General features: G+C 43.1%; 1 protein-coding gene across 2 annotated transcripts; it reads right to left on the reverse strand.

The window, feature by feature from the left end:
• Positions 1-262: 262 nt before the first annotated feature.
• Positions 263-16375, reverse strand: LOC311120535 (ubiquitin carboxyl-terminal hydrolase MINDY-1-like). 2 transcript variants are annotated; one of them, XM_084157860.1, is made up of 10 exons: positions 16007-16375; positions 14086-14884; positions 13475-13532; positions 12109-12173; positions 7144-7302; positions 6936-7038; positions 6192-6334; positions 5754-5951; positions 3565-3711; positions 263-2713 (listed from the first exon to the last, which is right to left on the reverse strand). In XM_084157860.1, exons 2-10 carry the CDS (start codon positions 14803-14805, stop codon positions 2633-2635), a joined length of 1674 nt encoding a protein of 557 aa, XP_084013986.1. In that variant the 5' UTR covers positions 14806-14884; positions 16007-16375; the 3' UTR covers positions 263-2632. The 2 variants fall into 2 exon arrangements, with proteins under 2 accessions (XP_084013986.1, XP_084013985.1); XM_084157859.1 differs by having other exon boundaries at positions 14086-15695.
• Between the last annotated feature and the right edge of the window lie 1406 nt (positions 16376-17781).

The raw sequence follows: 17781 nt of genomic DNA on the forward strand, positions 1-17781 counted from the left end.
AAAGAGTTCTTAATGTTTTGTACACTCAGTGTAAAGACGTGTATCGCTCTCTTTCTTAGACTCCATCAAAGATGGAGCAGAGAAGAGACAGAAGTAGGAGAAGAAAGCAAGAGAGGCAGAGAACAAGAAGTTATAGGACAAAAATATATGAAGTGTTTCAAGGCGGCCCAGAAGGAATTGAAGGATTGGTTGTATGAGTAGATTATGTGAAATAATTATTGACATTTACCAGACAATAAATGAATCACTGTACACCATGATCATTTGTTTAGATTTTCCTTTACTGACATGACAAATTAAATACAAAGCAAGAAGTGGCGATGATTAACACTTGGCGTAAGGTGTGGTCTAGTTCTGTAATTTGTTGCTAAAAGCCCCTCCCCCCTAAAGCTACTTCAAAAGGCCCTGTATATCCGACTGTCGCAAAACCTCATTAACCGCCTGAACTTTATTCGTAAGTACTGTAAATCGAATGTCGACTTCTCATAGTTGGTTCAAGTGCCAGGTTTGCTTAAAGGCCCAGTGCAGTAAAAAATGTGATTTTCCTGTCTTTCATGTAGTCTGAACAAAAATATAAACACAACATGTAAAGTTTTGGTCCCATGTTTCATGAGCTGAAGTAAAAGATCCCAGAAATTTTCCATACGCACAACAAGCTTATTTCTCTCAAATTTTGTGCACAAATTTGTTTACATCCATGTTAGTGAGCATTTCTTTGCCAAGATAATCCATCCACCTGACAGGTGTGGCATATCAAGAAGCTGATTAAACGGCATGATCATTACACAGGTGCGCCTTGTGCTGGGGACAATAAAAGGCCACTATAAAATTTGCAGTTTTGTCATTGCCACAGATGTCTCAAGTTTTGAGAGAGCGCGCAATTGGCATGCTGACTGCAAAAATGTCCACCAGAGCTGTTGCCAGAGAATTTTATGTTAATTTCTCTACCATAATGTCGTTTTAGAGAATTTGGCAGTACGTAAAACCGGCCTCACAACCGCAGACCACATGTAACCACGCCAGCCCAGGACCTCCACATCCGACTTCTTCACCTGCGGGATCATCTGAGACCAGCCACCCGGACAGCTGATGAAACTGAGGAGTATTTCTGTCTGTAATAAAGCCCTTTCGTGGGGAAAAACTCATTCTGATCCAACCATGGCTGCGCTCCTGCCCAGTCATGTGAAATACATAGATTAGGGCCTAATTTATTTATTTTAATTGACTGATTTCGTTATATGAACTGTAACTCAGTAAAATCATTGAAATTGTTGCATGTTGTGTTTATATTTTTGTTCAGTATATATTTCCACACTATGAGGTTGGAATAATACTGTTAAATTCTGAAATGTCAGCCTGTGGTGGTGGGATGACATTTTGGCCTGCCTGACATTTGTTAATAGACCAATAAGAACGAGAGTTCCAAACCTCTCTGCCAATAATCGCTAGTTTTCAGTTTTTCCCTCCCACTCAGACCAGTCCTATCAAAATTCTTGCTTGAGAAATGTGTTTCTTTTTGACCATTTTCATTCTTACCCAGAAATGATTTTAAATTGCGATACAAACAGCCGCATTGGACCTTTACTGCAACTCTTCTTCTCTTACTCCCATATAGTCATCTTTAACCCCCCACTGATCTTAAAAGTCATCCACAAAAGATGCTCCAGCAGAACTTCATTGTCCATATCCATTCTCCTTTCGCATAATTCTTCCCTGCTACTAACTACAGCACAGTACACTATATGACAGGGCAATTAAAGCCCATGCTTACTCTAGCAGATAGGACTTTTGGGAACACGGCCCTCAAGGCTATCTCTTCGTTCGTTTGTCGGCTTGCAGAGTCCTCTTCTTGACCCAGGCATAATTGTGCATCGTTCTGTATAGGACAGGAATGTACTCGAGTTTCCATCATGGCGTAAATGCGTCAGATGGCGACTACGAGAGTTTGCTTAAAAACAGGGCTTTCTAAGGCTGTGCAGGTGGCGAAAGAGGGTAGCAGAGAGTTGTCTTTGTGCTCTAAATTTAACCAAACTTTTTTGCATATCCTATTTGCAATTTCAAAAGTTGCAGCATCCATTTTAAGATGCATCAGTTGGTCAGAGCTGTAGTGACTGCTTTTTAATTTAGACCTTAACTTTCTGTCCACTTATCTTACAAAGCTGCCTGCCTCATTGCCATAGAAACCAAACCAGACCAGAGTTACAAACTTCTCTCATATTTCTCAAGGAGGGCAGTGATAGCTGAATAGAAGCAGACGACTGATGCGTTTCATGACTCTACCTGGGTTGTGATGCGTCTTGGATGACTCTCAGCTACTGTAACCCACCAACTTCACTAGAATTCCTCTCTGCTGCCTCAATTCACATTTAGATTATATTCTGTGTTCTAGCGAAGCGGGACTAGTACTGCCACCTCCTGGCCTGGATGCTCAAAGGAGAACAGAGGTGGGGAGGCAGTGAGTGAGCTACAACCTCAAGGTTAGGCTTAGTGTGAGGGGTCGGTTTGGCATTGAGGTGGCAGGGGCACAATCCCCTAACTGTGTGTGTGTGTGTGTTAGGGGTTGGCTTAATGCAATGAAGTGCAGGCTTAAATCAGAGGGAGATCATGGGGACTAGGGAAAGGTTAGGTGTCGCTATAATATGGCACAGTCCGAATCATCCTTTTTCTCCCGTCTCCTCGGACCTCCCGGCTGGGCCGCCGCTTGACCTCTCCCCTGGAAGCAAAACAAACCGTCATACAGTAAATGGACAAGCTTCTATGTAGGACGTTTGTGATGATCAAGGGGACTTTTTCAGAATATATGAATCAAAGATAACAGAAAGTTGTCTTTTAACCTAGTACCAGAAAAGTACAACACTGCACTGTGGTGAGAGAATGCAATGAGTCCTCCACATTTTCTGCTCAAATAAATTGTAGTGTGATGGAAAAAGCACAAGGGGGCACTATTTCTTTACCAATTGTCTATACCAGCAGTCAAACATTTTCAGAGGGGACCCCATTTTTTTTGCAAGACTTTCTTGCGACCCCACATCTAATGACAATCTTAAAAATCAGTAAATGTAGATTTTTACATTAAGAAATAACCTTAAATTCATTACATTTTCATCTCTTATCCAAATTAAAAGAAACAAATAAATACATATACTCAATAAAATTGCATTTTTCAAATCTTTCTCAAAAACGTTGTATGTTGTGCAATACAATAATCTGTACACTTCATTTTCTGTTCCTAAAAAATATATAATATTTTTTTTATTTGCGTCCCCACTGCAGTTCCCCCTCGACTCTATACTGTTGTATTGTGTTTATCTTTAATTTATTTTATTTAACTAGGCAAGTCAGTTAAGAACAAATTCTTATTTACAATGACGGCCTACCCCGGCCGACGCTGGGCCAATTGTGCGCCGCCCTATGGGACTCCCAATCACGGCCGGATTGTGATACAGCCTGGAATCGAACCAGGGTCTGTAGTGACGCCTCTAGCACTGTTGAAGTATTGAATTAAAGCCTAGAGAGGGCACTATCTTTCCTTCTAGTAAATGTCTTGATAGTGTGGTTGGTTACCTGCTGTGCTGGGGCCTGGGAGGGACCTTGTTGTTGTTGCTGCTGCTGGTACTCCTCCTCCTGCAGCCGTCTGGCCAGGTCCAGGTCACTGAGGGGCCCCGGGGCCTCCCCCTGCTGCTGCTGCAGAGACATGGCCACCAGGTAGTCCTGGCAACCAAGCATACACCACGGGGTGAGTGAATGTGTACAGTCGTGGTCAAAAGTTTTGAGAATGACACAAGTATTGGTCTTCACAAAGTTTGCTGCTTCAGTGTTTTTAGATATTTTTGTCAGATGTTACTATGGTATACTGAAGTATAATTACAAGCATTCCATAAGTGTCAAAGGCTTTTTTTCAAGACCTCTGCAATCCGCCCTGGCATGCTGTCAATTAACTTCTGGGCCACATCCTGACTGATGGCAGCCCATTCTTGCATAATCAATGCTTGGAGTTTGTGGGTTTTTGTTTGTCCACCCACCTCTTGAGGATTGACCACAAGTTCTCAATGGGATTAAGGTCTGGGGAGTTTCCTGGCCATGGACCCAAAATGTTGATGTTTTGTTCCCCGAGCCACTTAATTATCACTTTTGCCTTATGGCAAGGTGCTCCATCATGCTGGAAAAGGCATTGTTCGTCACCAAACTGTTCTTGGATGGTTGGGAGAAGTTGCTCTCGGAGGATGTGTTGGTACCATTCTTTATTCATGGCAGTGTTCTTAGGCAAAATTGTGAGTGAGCCCACTCCTTGGCTGAGAAGCAATCCCACACATGAATGGTCTCAGGATGCTTTACTGTTGGCATGACACAGGACTGATGGTAGCGCTCCACTTGTCTTCTCCGGACAAGCTTTTTTCCGGATGCCCCAAACAATCGGAAAGGGGATTCATCAGAGAAAATTACTTTACCCCAGTCCTCAGCAGTCCAATCCCTGTACCTTTTGCAGAATATCAGAATATCTCCCGAGTGGCGCAGTGGTCTAAGGCACTGCATCGCAGTGCTATCTGTGCCACTAGATATCCTGGTTTGAATCCAGGCTCTGTTGTAGCCGGCCGCGACCGGGAGATCCATGGGGCGGCGCACAATTGGCCCAGCGTCGTCCAGGGTAGGGGAGGGAATGGCCGGCAGGGATGTAGCTCAGTTGATAGAGCATGGCGTTTGCAACGCCAGGGTTGTGGGTTCGATTCCCACGGGGGGGCAGTATAAAAAAATAATATGTATTCACTAACTGTAAGTCGCTCTGGATAAGAGCGTCTGCTAAATGACTAAAATGTACATGTAATGTTTTTCCTGGAGAGAAGTGGCTTCCTCGCTGCCCTTCTTGACACCAGGCCATCCTCCAAAAGTCTTTGCCTCACTGTGCGTGCAGATGCACTCACACCTGCCTGCTGCCATTACTGAGAAAGCTCTGCACTGGTGGTGCCCCGATCCCGCAGCTGAATCAACTTTAGGAGACGGTCCTGGCCTTCTTCACAACAATTGAACCTCTCTCCTTGAAGTTCCTGATGATCCGATAAATGGTTGATTTAGGTGCAATCTTACTAGCAGCAATATCCTTGCCTGTGAAGCCCTTTTTGTGCAAAGCAATGATGACGGCACACCATGGTTAACAAAGGAAGAACAATGATTTCAAGCACCACACTCCTTTTAAAGCTTCCAGTCCAGACAGAGTGATCTCCAGCCTTGTCCTCGTCAACACTCTCACCTGTGTTAACGAGAGAATCACTGACATGATGTCAGCTGGTCCTTTTGTGGCAGAGCTGAAATGCAGTGGAAATGTTTTTTGGGGATGAAGTTAATTTTCATGGCAAAGAGGGACTTTGCAATTCATCTGATCACTCTTCATAACATTCTGGAGTATATGCAAATTGCCATCATAAAAACTGAGGCAGCAGACTTTGTGAAAATTAATATTTGTGTCATTCTCAAAACGTTTGACCACGACTGTAGTCATGGAAATGTGCATAGAGTCTGAAATCCTTAACGTCAATGCATGATTTACAGTACATACAGATCTCAAGTTAGGATCACGTTAGACACAGACAGCGTGGCAGTTCTACCCATAAAAAACATTTAAGTATCTAGCTGCAGCATAAGATATGGAGATTGTCTCGGCGGCGCATTAGATACTGCCCACTGCCTCTGGGTGCATCTCAACAGGTATCCTCAAACTGAAAACGGTGGCGGTGTGTGGTGGAGTGGGGGTCACTGACCTGGTCGATCTGTCTCTGCTGCTGCTGGGGCGTGAGGTCGTCGGGCTGTGTCACGAGGACGCTCCTCTGGGGTGGGTGGCACAGGCGGAAGTCTGAGCCGCAGAAGTTGCCGTCGCCCTCCACGTTGTGCAGGCTCTCCCACACCAGCCCCTCCTCCTGCAGGAAGCCCTGGTCTGTCACCAGCAGGTACAGGTGGCCCTGTGGGGTCACAAGGTCAAAGGTTAGAAGGCAGTCACTGAGGGGAGGTGAGCAGCGTTTTAGAGAATGTTGTGCTACTCCAGGTCGCTTGAGGAAAGAACATTACAGAACATGCTACATATCTCTTTGTCAAGTAGAATACAGTCTGTTCTATATATTACATTTCTATCTGCAATGTTCTATATGTTGCACCCTATAGATTGAGCCCTTGGTAAATTCCTTTAACACACACACACGCACCTTGTGCTTTATCATAGTGCTAAAGTGGTTGTTTCTGAAGAATACGGACAGCTCGCCCTCCTTGACTGTAGAGTTGAGTTCACAAAGTCCGTGGTACGACAGCTGGGTCGCTGTGGACTCCAGAAACTGCTCTGCCACCAAACCTGAGACGGAGAAGTATCAGCATAAGAGAGTAAGGGGAATTTTATTTTATTTATTTAACTAGGCAAGTCAGTTAAGAACAAATTGTTATTTACAATGACGGCCTACCAAAAGGCAAAAGGCTTCCTGTGGGGACGGGGGCTGGGATTAAAAATATAAATATAGGACAAAACACACATCACGACAAGAGAGACACCACAACACTACATAAAGAGAGACCTAAGACAACAACACAGCATGGTAGCAACACCACATGACAACAACATGGTAGCAACACAACATGGTAGCAGCACAAAACATGATACAAACATTATTGGGAACAGACAACAGCACAAAGGCAAGAAGGTAGAGACAACTGTCAGTAAGAGTGTCCATGATTGTATTACAGAGGAAACGGCCAAGGGAACATGTATGCTTGTGAGAATGAGAGGGGGAGAGAGAGTACAGAATGCAATTGGGATTAAATTATTAACTTCCCATCAAGACCCTCATCAATAAAACCAGTGTATTAGACCTGGGCTTGAACATAAGTATGCACCACCTGTTGCCCATCAGGACAAGGGTTAGTGACAACTCAAATGTATGCCAAGTAATGATTTGTACCTTCACTGACTAGACTGCTGTCGGCCGAATGCTTGTAGTCGATGATTTTCTCTACCAGCTGGTTGTAGCTTAGCTTTCCCACCGCTGCCACCATCTCAGGGCTCTGGAGAAAGAAAATAGGTTTAAACTGAAGCTCAAAACATGGGATTTGGTGCATTAATTGTGAAAGGAGGGCTTTTACCTTCACATGTTCTACAATGTCGCTTACCTGAGGGTCCACCAGCCAGCCATGGTAGAGTGGGATGTCCAGCAGGTCAAAGGCGATACACTCTGGTGTGTACTCAAAGTCTGATACGCCCGTGAAGCGCACGTTGACATCAAGGCCCGTGGACAGCTTTGGTAGAACTGCCATGGCATCGCTCATGTTCTGCGGATTCAAAGATTATTCTTTTTTACTATATATTAGAAAACTACAGATGTTGGAAACCAGGGTTGGGGGTTACTTCTGTTTAGATTACAGTTGATCTAGAGATTGAAGGGAGATTAACTTCTAGAATTGAAGATCAGACCATTTTCTACGAGTATTTTGAATTCATATTTTGAGTTGAGAAGGAATTGAATCGTACTTGCATAAAATGTAGAGTTGGTTGCACAGAAGTCCAGTATCAGCTGTTCCTAAATAATTTTCTCATATGGTTTACACCTCAGTTCCAGTGTCATGTATGGTATGGGAATGAGAATGCTGTACGATAAGGCTAAGTGGATATGCAGGTTAATTTTGTAGTACAAAGTTCACAAGGGTTTCCAAGAGACCTGCACTCTCAATCATATCTGTCCACATCTGTTTTGCCTATAATTTCTTTGTCACTGTCGACTCCTACAATATGGTGTTTGAGTGAAACTGAGCAGCTAACTAGAATCCTCTGAGTTTAGCAATGAATGAACCTAGGTCTGTCCCCTACTAAAAATACATCTTGGTCGACCGGAAGTAGTCTGTTCTTTCGACCAATCAATTGGTCGAAATATTAAAATGTGTATTTTTCTATATATATATATATATATATATATATATATATATATATATATATATATATATATATATATATATATATATATATATATATATACACACACTGTATACACACCCTATTTGTTTAATAAAATCAACTATATGCATTGAGCTTGTCTGATGCTTTAAGCTCACTGTTTTATGAAATATGACACAAATTACTCAACAGGGTGCCAGAGATCAAGATAACCCGAAGAAAAAAACCTTAACCTGTCCTGACCACCCTCCTCCTTTCTCAGATTCTGCTATTCCTCTTCTAAAGTTTCCGGTAATAGGCTACACGAGGAGTCTTTCTCAGGTGGAATGCCAATTTATCTTACCATTTCTACCGATCTGTGTGCCAGTTATGGTTTTCATATGCACATTTTCATGGAACATTTTCATTTCATTTATAATAACGTCTCCGTATATCAAAATCATTGTCATGTGGTTAATCAAATTCGATCCAAATCTAAATGAAAATGATACAAACCTAAAAAGTAACTTCTACTGCCCACTAGGCTATGTAAAAATAGCCTATAAAGCAAACAAATAAAAACATTGCAGCCTGCAGGTAGAAAATATCCTGATAAAAAAACGCATGGCCTGTCTGCAATGAACTTGAAACATTGTATCAACTATTAGCTTAAAGCTCCTTGCAACATTGTATAAATATTCTGGGCCCTCAGTTTCCTGCACAAGTGAGCTCGGACAGACACAGCTGTAGGCTATTTGCGCAAGTGATAAGAAGTAATCAGGTAGGCCTATTTTATGACGTTTCCACTGGATCAGAGCATGACATTTTTCCCTTTCACGCTGAGTGGTTATCGAAAGGGAGAGAGCTGGAAAGACTTTTAAAATACACTGCTCAAAAAAATAAAGGGAACACTAAAATAACACATCCTAGATCTGAATGAATGAAAATCTTATTAAATACTTTTTTCTTTACATAGTTGAATGTGCTGACAACAAAATCACACAAAAATTATCAATGGAAATCAAATGTATCAACCCATGGAGGTCTGGATTTGGAGTCACCCTCAAAATTAAAGTGGAAAACCACACTACAGGCTGATCCAACTTTGATGTAATGTCCTTAAAACAAGTCAAAATGAGGCTCAGTAGTGTGTGTGGCCTCCACGTGCCTGTATGACCTCCCTACAACGCCTGGGCATGCTCCTGATGAGGTGGCGGATGGTCTCCTGAGGGATCTCCTCCCAGACCTGGACTAAAGCATCCGCCAACTCCTGGACAGTCTGTGGTGCAACGTGGCGTTGGTGGATGGAGCGAGACATGATGTCCCAGATGTGCTCAATTGGATTCAGGTCTGGGGAACGGGCGGGCCAGTCCATAGCATCAATGCCTTCCTCTTGCAGGAACTGCTGACACACTCCAGCCACATGAAGTCTAGCATTGTCTTGCATTAGGAGGAACACAGGGCCAACCGCACCAGCATATGGTCTCACAAGGGGTCTGAGGATCTCATCTCGGTACCTAATGGCAGTCAGGCTACATGGAGGGCTGTGCGGCCCCCCAAAGAAATGCCACCCCACACCATGACTGACCCACCGCCAAACCGGTCATGCTGGAGGATGTTGCAGGCAGCAGAACGTTCTCCACGGCGTCTCCAGACTCTGTCACGTCTGTCACGTGCTCAGTGTGAACCTGCTTTCATCTGTGAAGAGCACAGGGCGCCAGTGGCGAATTTGCCAATCTTGGTGTTCTCTGGCAAATGCCAAACGTCCTGCACGGTGTTGGGCTGTAAGCACAACCCCCACCTGTGGACGTCGGGCCCTCATATCACCCTCATGGAGTCTGTTTCTGACCGTTTGAGCAGACACATGCACATTTGTGGCCTGCTGGAGGTCATTTTGCAGGGCTCTGGCAGTGCTCCTCCTGCTCCTCCTTGCACAAAGACGGAGGTAGCAGTCCTGTTGCTGGGTTGTTGCCCTCCTACGGCCTCCTCCACGTCTCCTGATGTACTGGCCTGTCTCCTGGTAGCGCCTCCATGCTCTGGACACTACGCTGACAGACACAGCAAACCTTCTTGCCACAGCTCGCATTGATGTGCCATCCTGGATAAGCTGCACTACCTGAGCCACTTGTGTGGGTTGTAGACTCCGTCTCATGCTACCACTAGAGTGAAAGCACCGCCAGCATTCAAAAGTGACCAAAACATCAGCCAGGAAGCATAGGAACTGAGAAGTGGTCTGTGGTCACCACCTGCAAAACCAGTCCTTTATTGGGGGTGTCTTGCTAATTGCCTATAATTTCCACCTGTTGGCTATTCCATTTGCACAACAGCATGTGACATTTATTGTCAATCAGTGTTGCTTCCTAAGTGGACAGTTTGATTTCACAGAAGTGTGATTGACTTGGACTTGTTGTTTAAGTGTTCCCTTTATTTTTTTGAGCAGTGTACATTGAGGAATTATTGTCATTCTCAATGGATGTAAAAACAGACTTTGTTCGATTGCTGTTTGAGGTGAAGATCCAATTTGTAAGTCGCTCTGGATAAGAGCGTCTGCTAAATGACGTAAATGTAAATGTAATGTAAATGTGAAGAAAACATTACTTTGAGAAACTCCACAGCTCATTAGTGGTAGTGCGTTAAGCCAATCAGAAATATTATCAGATCCCCGAATGGGCACATTTATATGCCTACATCTGCGAGCAGGCCAGGTAGCATATACTACTACTTCTATGCGGAATCAGGTGCGTGTCCTTACTCAACATTGACAGGTGCGCTCCAAACAAAAGACAATGACTAAATTGACAAAACTCGTAAATGGAATGAAATAAAACAAAACTTGTTTCTCACAAGTGTAGCATAGGTTGTGCGCTCAGCAAACAACGTGTCCACTCCGACAATGAGAACGGTAAAAGACTGGAATAATAATATATTGAATGCATTAACAGACTTTACCGTAACCAAACACATATTGTAGACTAGAAATGATAGGAATTATTGGTAAATATACTACTGGTGATATAGCCTATGTAATGGGGAATTGATAGACACTAACAATCAAACGCAAACAATTCACACAATGAAGTTATGAAACAATGAATGTGCACAAATTGGTGGGAGGGAGCGCATTCTGGAGAGAGACGTGCATTGTGCAGCCACACTCCCCTTCTTGGACTGTGCCATCCCCGCGGCCTCCACAATGGATTAGTCTCGGACTCCACAATGGATTAGGTTCAGAGATGGGCGCGAATAAGACCGGTGTCTCGTGTCCCATAAAAAATATATATATATTTGCTACTGCTCGACAAAAAAATACAAAAAATGTCGACCAACAGCCTATCGACCAAACAATCGACCAGTTGAATAATTGGGGTCAGCTCTAAAGGAACCAGATTGTGGAACACAACCACAGCTCTGAACAACACATGTAACTGAGCTTTCAAGTGTCAGAGCCAGGTGGTTGGATCATGGTGCTTACAACATCCTGCATGCCGCACATACTGAATAGATGGGTTGACTGTAAGTCACTTTGTATTAAAGAGCTGCTAATGACTATTAAGTGAATTGGCTGCATCCACACAAGTCCTACCTTGCCACCTATTTGTTTTTGAGGCTTACACCTTCCTGTACATGTTGATACAGTCCAGTATTTGTTGATCCTTGTTGTTCCCTAAGCTCATTATTATCTTACTCTAGTGGCAGCTGTTGTGGCTTAGCACTGATGACAGCGCTGCATTTACTGTAAGAACAGCTCCCTGCGTGGCTTCTGCCTCTGCAGTGGACTCCACTTCCCCTTACAAATGTGTCACTGTACCTTACACCCAACCAAACACACACACAATTATGTGCACACAGCTACAAAAAGATAGACCAGTGGCGGCTGCTGAGGGGAGGACGGTTCATATTAATGGCCGGAACGGAGCAAATGGAATGGCGTCAAACACACGGAAACCATTTGTTTTATGTATTTGATAACATTTAACTTATTCCGCTCCAGCCATTACCACGAGCCCATCCTCCCCAATTAAGGTGCCACCAACCTCCTGTGAGATAGACACAGACAGACATGCACCTGCAGACGTACACGTCCAAACACAAATGCGCACACACATGCGCACAGCTCCGAAAAATGTTCAGACAACACAGGCAGAGTGTCATAAATAAGCCAAGTGGACAGACGTCTGTTTGTGTGTTAAATACAGAGGTGAGTTTACCTGCTGAAAGTTGAGCTCCATTCCCTCAGCCTTCTCCCTGGGTTTGATGGACAATACACACTCTCCTGTGGCAGAAACAACAGAAATACTATAATAATAATAATAATATGCCATTTAGCAGACGCTTTTATCCAAAGCGACTTACAGTCATGCGTGCATACATTTTTGTGTATGGGTGGTCCCGGGGATCGAACCCACTACCTTGGCGTTACAAGCGCCGTGCTCTACCAGCTGAGCTACAGAGGACCACACTAATTGCGGGAGTATAAAAACAATGGGTAATGTGGTTCTCAGACAGCGAGTGACCAAACAGAAATGCGTGTTATAATATAAAGTGCCTTCAGAAAGTATTCATACCCCTTGACGTATTCAACATTTTGTTGTGTTACACCCATCTACACACAATACCCTATAATGAGAAAGTGAAAACATGTTTTTAGAAATTCTAGCAAATTTATTGAAAATGAAATATCTAATTTACATCAGTATTCACACCCCTGAGTCAATACATGTTAGATTTACCTTTGGCATCGATTACAGCTGTGAGTCTTTCTGGGTAAGCCTCTAAGAGCTTTGCACACCTGGATTGTACAACATTTGCACAGTATTCTTTAAACAATTATTTGAACTCTGTCAAGTTGGTTGTTGAGCATTGCTAGACAGCCATGTTCAAGTCTTGCCATAGATTTTCAAGCCGATTTAAGTCAAAACGGTAACTAGGCCACTCAAGAACATTTAATGTCGTCTTGGTAAGCAACTCCTGTGTATATTTGTCCTTGTGTTTTAGGTTATTGTCCTGCTGAAAGGTGACTTGTTAAGCATATTTTTACTCCTGAACTTATTTAGGCTTGCCATAACAAAGGGGTTGAATACTTATTGACTCAAGACATTTCAGCTTTTCACTTTTAATTCATTTGTAAACATTTCTTAAAACATAATTCCACTTTGACGTTATGGGGTATTGTGTGTGTAGGCCAGTAAATCTAAATTGAATCCATTTTTAAAATTCAGGCTGTAAAACAAAAAAACGTGGAAAAAGTCAAGGGGTGTGAATACTTTCTGAATACACTGTATTTCTCCATGGTAATGGTCAGAGTTGACTGCTTTTCCAATCTGCTAGATCTTTCAATGACTTAAGCCCTTGGCTCCTGGAGCATAGGGCCAGTGATGATCTTTCATTTACAGCCTGATAATATGCAGTCTCTTTAGTTACTCATATTTTCATGCATTGGTTGCATTTTCATATGTGTCGTGACAACCTCAATGTAATGTATGAAATGTGTTGTTTACTGGAAGTTACAAAGCAATAACTTCAGTGTAACAAAGTCTGTATGGAAGTGCAGTTAATAACTTCCTCGTTTCTTACCAAGGTGAGCCATCAGGTCCTCTGTGGTGATTACTTCTGTCTGGGCGGGTAGCTTGGCCTGAGGACAAATCACACAAGATTTTAATTCGTAAGTACTTTTCTTGACCCATGTTCATTAAACAATAGATTCTCTGAAGCTGACATCCTGCCATTTGTGAACATAAATTCTGTGTTGCTCAATTTTGAAAGATGTTAATGGTACAAACAGATTATAGGATTCAGAAGGCCTCTAGAAACGTCCCTCCCGCCTGTGTCATGTCACTAATTCTGGCCTGCATACACACCTCTGATGTCATCCTCAGAGTGTGTCATCCTCACCCTTACTCTCAGTCACCTTAAGAAGGCCAATGAAGTCCCTCAATAGTAAAAGTGCATCTCAATAGTCTAAAGTGGCATCCTCTCTTTGGCTCCTTCCATTGATCTGCACTGATCTGAAAAAATAGACCAGTGAATTCAAAATCCCCCAATAGTCCTACAATATGGTGCTTTACCATATCATATGTTTTGAGATCAGTGCAGATGAAGTAGGCCTAAAGCCACTTAAGACAATTGAGATGCATAGTCATGGACCCCATTAGTCCCATATAGCGGTTTCTACAGTCCGACATTACCTTCCAGCGTAGAAACAGGGTGTTCATGATGGCCAGCAGGGGACAGGGCCCGTTCTCACTCTGTGTGATGATTGGTGTCTTCTTCTCCTTCCAGGTGATCCATTTCACAAAGTAGTAGGCCGGCATCATGGGCTCTGGGTCCGGGGCGGCGGTGGCTCCTCCCGTGCCTGCGGCTGCAGCAGCGTCAGCCAGGACGTCATCGGCCAGGCAGGGGACGTCAGCAGAGGGGGAGCGGCCCTCGATGCCCAGGGCAGAGTAGGATGACAATGGCTCGTCATTCCCTGTGTTACCCTCGGTGAACTCCAGGCTGGGGATGGAGAAGGAGGCAGAGTCGGTGGTAGCAGACTGGCTATGCTCGTCCGACCTTCCAAACGTGGCCTCTGAGCTCTCCCCGTTCCCTTCTGTCAGAGTTTGGCTCTGCGGGGTGGATTGAGCGTCTTCTGTTGTGCTGTTTTCAGACATGGCGGTACACGTGGCGGTTGGTGTGAGTGCGGTTTTCCTGTGTTTGTCAGAACCTTCTGCTTCCATAATTGGGGTCTTGACTGATGGGACTTTGGTGGAATCTTCATGGTCCAAGGGCTCTGCTTTGTGGCTTTCTTTAGCCACAGAGGACCCTGGTGTAAGGCCGCCCTCTTTAGAAATGGCCTCTGTCAGAGAGCAGTCATCTTTGACAACGCTCAGGAGATCTCCTCCGACTATCTCGGTGCCAGAATCCGCCATAGCTGGGCAATGTTCAATGTAGCACTTAATCAATAGAAAATAAGGCCAAGTCGTCGGTAAAGACTACTTCTGGCTTAGGCTGTATAAGCATAGAAAAACAAACTCAGCCCTTTACATTAAGTATATTCACGGCTTTAAAAGTTGGCAGTGACCTTCTAGGTGAACCTTGAGGGAAATCTACTCGACAAGCAGTTCCCTGGTATTCCTGAGTAACAGTGTCCTTAGTTTGCAAAACAGGGTTGATGGACGGCTACAGCAGAATCCACAGACGCTCTGTCGGTTATGTCATTCAGACTGTAAGACAGAGTGGATTTCATACGGCCTTAGCTATCTACTTGCACATTTTCTTTCAGTTCAAGTGTGGGGTGTCAGATAACAACTAGGTTACCTTTATGACATTGCACATGGGCTTCTGGTAAATTTAGTGAAAGTGTAAAACTCTACAAGCTTTCCTCTAACAAAAGATAATGCTCTTTACACAAAATATATATATATATGTAACCTTAACAAAACTACAATTATCTTACAGATAATTTTCAGCACTGCCTCTGTCCATTATACAGTAAGATATCTACAGCTCCCTGACAGATAGGTTTGGTTTCATAGCTTCTGGCAAGCTACATCTGTAAATTATAGCAAAGTTATCTTTGGGGGGAGGCAAAACTTATCTGGTTATAAAAGTTGTGTTTTTCCTGACTATACAAGGGAATACACCAGAAAGATGGACAAGTGACAAGGGAGATGGAGCTGGTCAAGCTTGTCCCTTGCCTCGTGACATGAATGACTCAGTATGTTTTTAGGATATCAATGCGGTATGGTTGACTTCTTAGCCTCGTCCCATTATATCAGCTGGAGAATTCGAGTAACCATATTCTTAAATTGTACCAGACCTGCAAGTAAAAGATCAGTCAGTGAAATAATAAATTGTTCTCTAACAACACATATTCTTCTTCTAACAATGTTATAGGACTGACCCTGGGGTTGACAAACTACTGAGAATGTAACGCTAACTATAAAGCCGGTCTAGAAAATGTTGCTTCTGTCAAGCAACACCAGAACTGGCTACTGTCCTGTCCTATAGACTCATGGTGATGCTCAGAAGTTGATAGCGCCCATCACTACCCGGCAACGAGTATCTTGATGATGTTGGCAGCTTGTTAGCTTGCTAGCTAGCTGACCAGCAGAAAATAAAACAACCTACCATGAAGCCAGTTGACAGCGTAAATGGCAACAAAAAAAAGTCGTGAAATTCAGCCTGTTGTTGGTCCAATCAAGAGCGAATTTAGATTTTTACGAAAAGATACTGACTGACTTGATCACGTTATCGAGCTTCGCTGGCTGACAACGGCATACTATTTACATTCCACGGTCTCTTCGTTCGCAATCTTGAATTCGCTTACTCCACTTTACTTCATCTACTACAGTCTGTAAACAATGATGTCACGAGCTGCATTAACCACAGGGGGGAAACTCATTTTTAGATGTCATGCACCAAGCTACATACATACAATTCATTTAGTACAATATGCAAACCCAAAATATCTCGGAAAAATAGAAAATACTCAGCAAATATGCGAATTCATCAAACTCCAACTACATTAAATGATTGTGAATGTAATCTTCATGGGGACACAAGTGGTTGGAGGAGAGAACTGCAAATATACTGGTAGTGTTCATGAGCGTCATATCTCCTTGTTGTGCAGTACTGCAGAGACGAAAGTCTAAAATGTGTGTTTAGTGTATATTATATGTGACATATAAAGACGATAAACACCTGCTCTCATTAATGAGGGAACTGAATAAAATAGTATAATCGTCCAATTCCAACACAGCTTCCTTTCTTCCATGTCTTGTTTTGACCATCATTCTGATTCTAAAAGTAGGATTTGTGTTGGTAAAATGTAAAATACATATACAAATTCTGGAAATATGTTGTGTTGATATTGTCATGAGTTGAAAAGTATGGGACACACAGCTCTGGAGGGGCTTGCTTTTTGGGACTACTCCACATGTGACGTCACGAATTTACCTGCGTAAACACACCCACTTTCGAGTGATGGGCATTCCGAGTCTTTTCAGTGAGCTGGCTCATTTGGCTCTGTTCCAAAATGACCTTTCGTTCAGTAGCGCTTAAAAACGTGCCTAAAACCATGAAAAAATTGCACATCTCCAGAGTTGTGAGAATTTGATGACTTGAAACTAGACTTGATAGAAAATAAAATAACTTGAGACTTGACTTGGATTTGGAGTCTCAATACTCTGGACTCGACTTTGACCTGAGACTGATGACTTGAAATTATCTGGCCAGGTTTTGTAATGTTTGGTCACTCATTTTGTGGCACATAGTTTACGTGGATTACTTTACATACAGCTAGAGACCGTAGCCGCAGCATCGCCCTTAAAAAAAAAACCTGCAACAGATTGGCTGAAACGCACACTCGGCACTCTGGTTGGACCAGCAAACTGTCAATCAACACAGGTCGGGTGAACTAGCGAACAGATTGCTGATTTGCTGTAGTGTACAGCTATAGGATCGTGTGCAGCGCAAACGTCAAATTGTAGGAAGAGAGGATTGCCATAATAAATAAATACGCAGCTCCCAAAAAAAATGGTGATCAACAATATTAACTGTTTACTTTGCAAGCTCACCAGCAATGGGGCAACAATTACTAGCATAGGCTTACTTGTCTTGTGGGTTGTAACAATTGCTTGCATTTGTAATTTGTTGTTCAAATTAATTATTACTGTGGCAAAGACGCAGCATAGGTGAGGCTCTTCACTTGCGCTCTCCAAACCCCTGCCAGTGGATCGTTTTTTTTTTTTCTCTTATTGAAATGTTTGCTGTTGCTGTCACACATTTAAATACATAGGGCCTAAGTGGTAAATCTATATGCCATCTAATACTACAATAATTACTAGCGTTTCATGTACCGTTTATTGCAACACATAGACATTTCTGTTTAATCTTTGATAGGC

Source organism: Coregonus lavaretus (genome assembly GCF_964263955.1).
Source record: "Coregonus lavaretus genome assembly, chromosome: 3".
Lineage (NCBI taxonomy): Eukaryota > Metazoa > Chordata > Actinopteri > Salmoniformes > Salmonidae > Coregonus > Coregonus lavaretus.

Coding starts and splice junctions, on each gene's coding strand:
- LOC311120535 (XM_084157860.1), bottom strand. CDS start 14,805: ATGGCGGATTCTGGCACCGAGATAGTCGGAGGAGATCTCCTGAGCGTT. Junction 6,335..6,935: donor CAGCAGTCTAGTCAGTGAAG/GTACAAATCATT, acceptor TCTCCGTCTCAG/GTTTGGTGGCAGAGCAGTTT. Junction 5,952..6,191: donor GCACTATGATAAAGCACAAG/GTGCGTGTGTGT, acceptor GTGACCCCACAG/GGCCACCTGTACCTGCTGGT.